Source organism: Hylobates moloch, unplaced genomic scaffold (genome assembly GCF_009828535.3).
Source record: "Hylobates moloch isolate HMO894 unplaced genomic scaffold, HMol_V3 SCAFFOLD_10, whole genome shotgun sequence".
NCBI classification, from domain to species: Eukaryota; Metazoa; Chordata; class Mammalia; order Primates; family Hylobatidae; genus Hylobates; species Hylobates moloch.
The window spans coordinates 108002588-108008707 of NW_026652285.1; the positions used below are offsets into that span (position 1 = coordinate 108002588).

At 51.9% G+C, this 6120-nt stretch overlaps 1 protein-coding gene across 3 annotated transcripts in view; it reads right to left on the reverse strand.

The window, feature by feature from the left end:
- Positions 1-6079, reverse strand: part of CAMSAP1 (calmodulin regulated spectrin associated protein 1) — a 94470-nt gene extending 88391 nt beyond the window's left edge. For 2 of the 3 annotated variants that reach the window (XM_058445161.1, XM_058445162.1), the window contains exon 1: positions 5545-6042. In XM_058445161.1, the coding sequence (XP_058301144.1) occupies positions 5545-5704 (160 nt within the window). In that variant the 5' untranslated portion in view covers positions 5705-6042. Of the gene's footprint in view, positions 1-5544 lie in introns of all 3 variants that reach the window. The other variant, XM_032165623.1, reaches the window with a different exon arrangement.
- Positions 6080-6120: the final 41 nt, after the last annotated feature.

Below are 6120 nucleotides of genomic sequence, written 5' to 3' on the forward strand. Positions count from 1 at the left end.
AATTAACCAGACCAGGAGGTGCAGGCCTGTGGTCCTAGCTGTGATCCTAGCAACTCGGGAGGCTGAGGTGGGAGGATCACTTGAGCTCAGGGAGGTCAAGGCTGCAGTAAGCTGTGATCGTGCCACTGCACTCCAGCCTGGGCAACAGAGCAAGACCCTGTCTCAAAAAAATAAAAACAAGACCAGGCAAGTATTTGGCATTTGCAGCCTAACGACATCAACTCTCAGGTAGTACACCTGTCTATGGCCTCTACCCACTCAAACCTGCTAAAAACATCTTCCCAGGCTCGCTCTCTCAGCACGACATCCCCCTAATTAAAAACCCTCCCAGGCACACATCATCAAAGAAATCCCCAGCCAACCCGAGCACCATAAACAATCTGGCCCCAGACTACTTTCCAAACTAATCACTCACTATTTCAGTCCACAAATCCTCTGCCTCAACAAGGTTAATCCACTCAGTATACCCGAAGACACCTCTCCTCTGCACAGGGCTGTAGCCAGCTGCCCTCCCCTCTGCTCTTAGGGGCTAACCATTCAACAAGTATTTGAGCACTCTGTACTGTGGACACCGCAGTAAGTGGGACAACCATAATCCCTGGCCTCACAGAGATGCACACATAACTAGGCAGTAGGTGGTTCTCAGGACACATCTGCAGAGGAAAGGTCATGCTAGCTGGACCAACCAGCAACTCCCACAGTATCTAGGACCACCTAACAGGTGCTCAGGAAGCATTTGAAGATGCTCTGTAACCCTCATCTCAGAAACACCCAAATCCCTTGTCAAGAATAACCAAAGACAACTTAAATATACAATCTAAACTCATAAACCAATAATCTGAACAAGTCATCACCTTCAGAAACAAGGCAATGTGCTTACAAGTGTGCTGCCATCAAGAGCAGGCTCTTCAAGCCAAGACTCCAGCCACTGCTGCCCTCCTGCCAAAGCAGGGAGGAAGAGGCGCAGTGGTTTCACCTGTAAATTTAAATAAAGGGTCTCAATTTTTACACAGTTTTACACAGGAGGGCCAAGTTCTGGAGCTGGAAAGGGGCTCTGAGCACAGATTTCATTTTAACCAAAAGTCACTACAACGAAACAATATGGCGACCCTCTGGAGTTGATTATAAAGGGATTTTGCTCATCATGTCAAGTAAGCAAACTGGACTCTAAACTCTTCTTGTTGCCTATATAATGAAACTGCTGGTCCCTGAGATGGGGATTAAAACCCAGGCTTCACAGGCCACAGCATCCTCACACTGATTTCTTATTCCATAACATGGTTTCCAAATCAGTAGTTCAAATTACTCTAGCAAGAGTGAGGAAAAAAAAGAAGAGGGGATCAGACAATTCCTCCCAACAGTGTGCCTCTGGGCAGGCCATGTGGCTTCTGCACAGGGCCAGGTGCTGTCAGTAAGGAGAGGGGATGAACTGGCGAACCCTAAGCTCCCCATCCAGTGCCCTAGGGATCAGGGCAGCTTGGCTCTGCAAGCAAAGGATAAACCTGGTTTCCACTGAGCTACACCGCAACATCCTTGCAAAGAATTGAGTGCATGCTAGTACTTGCCCTGGGTTGTTTTTTAACAGTGTCCTTGAGAGATAATAAAAGCTTGCTCTCCACATTGTCCCCTGAAACCAAGGCCTAGATACCAATGAACTAAGGGCATGTATAAAATGCACAGTGGCCGAGATCAACGCCAGGACTGCACTGCTCTAGTCCAGCGTGCTATGCTGCAAAATAAACGGAACTTCAGCCACCCCCTCAACTTTTCACCAGTTTATTACAACTTTCGCTCAAACATCACCACAAAATGTGATGGCTAGTCAGGTTCTGCACCTTCTTATAGACATTTTTGAGAGGACAATTTTCAACAGGTCCAACACATTTCTTTAAAAAATGCAAACACTGTCAATGAAACAAGAGAGTTACCAAAAGAAAGGGAGGGGGACCTAAAAATAAAAGCCCAAGGCGGCCACAATTCTTGGCTGTGGCCCCAGGGACGAATGAAACTGGAGGAAGTGTTTCTGCACAGCCATATGCCACAAGGCCTCGCCAAGGGCAAGCTCTCCTGAGCCTACCCACTTACTACAATGGCAGACTGGTGGCCCCAGGACACCAAAAATCTCAAAAGACAAATGCAAAACAAGACAGCAGCCAGCCCTGGAGTTTCAGCATGCTTTCAATGCTTTCAATCTTTACACAAATGGAGGATGAGCTTTCGTTAGCAACCTAATGAACAATCCTTTAACAAGTTAAACATTGAAGCCACTTTCACCATCATACTCCCAAAAGCGATTTCCGATTAAAGCATCCATGTTGAAAGAACCATGTCTGATTAACTGAAAACTAAGCTGGAGAGGTGCATGGAGACATTCAAAAGAAGAAACAAAGCAGATGCTGCTGGATTAGAAGAAGTGTTGGGGGGACCCACATTGTCCTACCAAAATCCCCTCCCCACTCAGTCTCTTCCAAGACACAACCACACTGGGTAGCAGCGCATTTCACACCCAGGCTGTGACCCCAACAACATAAATCACTTCAGCTGAGCTGAGGCAAGTATTTCGGTCATCTGAATTAGGATCTCTCCAACCTGTAAATTTAAATAGAGTCTCAATTTGTACAGTTTTACACAGGAGGGCTAAATATGGTGCCTCATGCCTGTAATCCTAGCACTTTGGGAGGCCGAGGCGGGCAGATCACCTGAGCCCAGGAGTTCGAAACTAGCCTGGGCAAACAGACCCCATTTTTACAAAAATGAAAATTGTTTAAAGAAAACCCCCATCTCTACAAAAAATACAAAAGTTAGCCAGGCGTGGTGGTGCACCTGTAGTCCCAACTACTCGGGAGGCTGAGGCAGGAAGATCACTTGAGCCCGGCAGGCGGAGGCTGCAGTGAGCCGAGGTCACACCACTGCACTCCAGCCTGGCCGACAGAGTAAGACCCTGCCCCCCACAAAAAAAAAAAAAAAGAAAAAAGAAAATTACACAGGAAGCTGAAGCAGGAGGATCACTGGAGCCCAGGAGTTGGAGATCATCCTGGGAAACACAGGCAGACTCCATCTCAAACTCCTGGCCTCAAGTGATCACCCCACCTTTGCCTTCGAGTCACTAGAGTTATAAGTACAAACCACCACACCTGGCTTAAAAACTTTTTTTTTGGTAATTACATATGCTCCCCCTGTGAAGCAAAGTACAGAATGTAAAAGCCCTCTCTCGGAAAAAGAAGTGGAAACCGGCCAGGCGTGGTGGCTCACGCCTGTAATCCCAGCACTTTGGGAGGCCAAGGCAGGCGGATCATGAGGTCAGGAGTTCGAGACCGGCCTGGCAATATGGAGTAACCTCGTCTCTACGAAAAATACAAAAACTAGCCGGGAGTGGTGGCGCACGCCTGTAATCCCAGCTACTTGGGAGGCTGAGGCAGAAGAATCGCTTGAACCCAGGAGGCGGTGGTTGCGGTGAGCTGAGATCGCGTCACTGCACTCCAGGCTGGATGACAGAGCGAGACTCTGTCTCAAAAAAAAAAAAAAAAAGTGGAAACCAGACCTCCTAAAATCGGAGTCTGATGTGCGAAGGCACTGCCACCCACCAGTAAGGGACATTCCAGTCTCAGCTCCTAAGATGGTATCCAGTCTTCTCCAGCTCCTGTTCATGTTTCTTTTTTTTAAATGCCCACCTTTTAATAATTACAAAACTCGAAAGCCCATTTTAGTATCAGATTGTGGATTCATCATCTGATGAGTCAACAAGTATTAAAGAGTGATCTGGTACCGGAACCGAAACTAGACGAACCCAATACTAACACAGAGACACGCGTATTTATTTCTGGATGGCTGACAAATCCCATGCTGAATGCCAAAGCTAAATGCAATGAAATAAAAAATGCATGCACCTTGCTAAAGAAATTGGAAAGCAGATCATGAAAGTTCTTTTTATAGCAATTTGTCTAACATCCGCTGCCTGAGCCCTCAGCCCTCTCCACATATAAAATCTTAAAAAACATGCAGGAGTAAAACTTTGTGCTCGGATCCCAGCAGCCATGCCCAAGAATGCACTGGGCTCCACAGCACCTACGGGAGCCCAGCCAGCGCCCACGAGCAGCTGCGGTGGACAGGCCTAGGTGAGACACTCCACAGCAGCGGAAATGTGGAAAAGTGAAGATGAAGTCAAGAACCTAAGAACGTAACGTGGGATAATGGAATAACAAAAGCCAGTCTCAGAAAGAGACATCACTGGCAAAGGTGTAAAAACTACTTAGTGGTGTAAGCACATATGGCAAAATACAAAGAAAAGCAAAACAGTGACCAACACAAGGAGTGAGGCAGGTGAGCCCATGCAGCCGGCAGTGACTGCAAGATACCCAGGCGTCCGCTCTCGGGCTGTTCTTTGCACCTGACTCAAGTTTTATACCTACATCTTACCAATTCCGTTCTCAAAAACTCATGTGAAGTCTTGGATACAGCAGTGTTTCTTCCTCACTACAACACAGAAACTAAGGTTCCACTGAGCCAGTAAACAAGAACTGTAAAACTGAAAACTGTCAAAGGAAAAACTCTTTCCCAATTACTACTTACACAGTACAAAAACCAGTTTGAAATAAGGCGAGGTATTTAATCCCTAAAACTTACAAAACGCGTTTGTCCTTATGACTAACTCGAGTCTAGCTGGGGCACAGGCCACTGTCAAACAGGGCAACGCCTACTCAGCGTTTCCCAAACTGGTCAACTGAACTCTTCTCTGGAAGGGCTGTCTCCTCTAGTCTTACTCTAAAAAGGGTAATTTTGCACCAGAATAAAGGCAAATTTTTAAAGAATGCTTCAAATGAAAAGAGGATTACAGAAATATTAACCTTTAATTGCACCTGAAACAAAGCACCTGAAATTAAAGGAGTCAGCCACTTATGAGAATCACTAGGTCTGTCCTGTTCCCAGGGCACGAAACAGAAGCGTCTTAATCCACTAAGCACATTAGGGCCTAACAAATTGGACTCAGTAACAAGGTTACCTAGTTCTTCCAAACAGGAATTAACCAAAGGGGATCATTATGATTAAGCACAATCCGCGGAATACGCAATTTCTAGCTGGGGAATTCAACAGCTGATGGCTTGTAAGCATCAAAATTCATAACAAGTGAAAGGCTCAGAATCACAGGTCCAGCACTGGACGATGCCCGGCGCGCCGGGAAGCGGCGCCTCAGACGGCGGCCCCGGGTCCCCATGGTTCCTCCCTGCGCCCAGAACCGGGCAGCTCCTTCCCGCCGCCGCCGCCGCCGCCAACGGGAGGCTAGGGGCACTCCCGAAATAGGAGCGGAAGCCCCGACCCACGCCGCCCTCCGCTGCGGGGACACCCACTCGCCAGGTGACCGCGTCCCCACGCTCCGCGTTGCCCGGGCGCCGCCGGGACCTCGGAGGCGGCCGGCCCAGCCCCGACGCCGTGCGGACGCGGCACAAAGGCGCGGCGCGCGGACCCCGACCCGGCCCGACCCCGGCCGCGTCCCCCGGCCCCGGCCCGCGCCCCTGCCCCCCGCCCCGCGCCCCCCACCCGGCCCACCTCGGCCGTAGGCCTTGGCGCAGATCCACTGCAGGTTGGCGGCGATCTTGGCGCGCGCCGCGTCGTAGCGGTCCAGGGGCACGAGGTCGGCGGCGCCGTCCGGCGGGGCCTCCATCTTCCTCCAGCCCTCGGCGGCGGCGCGGCCGCTCGCGTCCACCATCTGCAGACAAAGGGCTGAGGCGGCGGCCCGGCCGCAACAAAGGCGCCGCCGCCCCTCGCCGCGCCGGGCCCGGTGCGCCCCGAGCCCCCACTCGGCCCCGCAGCCGGCCCGCCGGGAGGGGCGCCCGAGCGCGGCCCCCGCCTCACCTCACAGCCGCCGCCGTCGCCGCCCCCGCGGCTGCTGCATGCTGCGGGCGCCGAGCCTGGGCGGAGGAGGTGCCGAGCCCGCGGCCCAAAGAGGCGGCGGCAGGAGGGCGCGGGCCGGGGGCGGGGGCGGGCGCGGGCCGGGGGCGGTGGCAGCGCGTGCGCGGCCCCGGGTAAGCGGCGGCGGCGGCGACAGCGGCTGAGGCGGCGGCCAAGGAACGGGAGCGCGCTCACCGCCCGGGCCTCGCACAGGCGCAGTAGGCACCGCCCGCC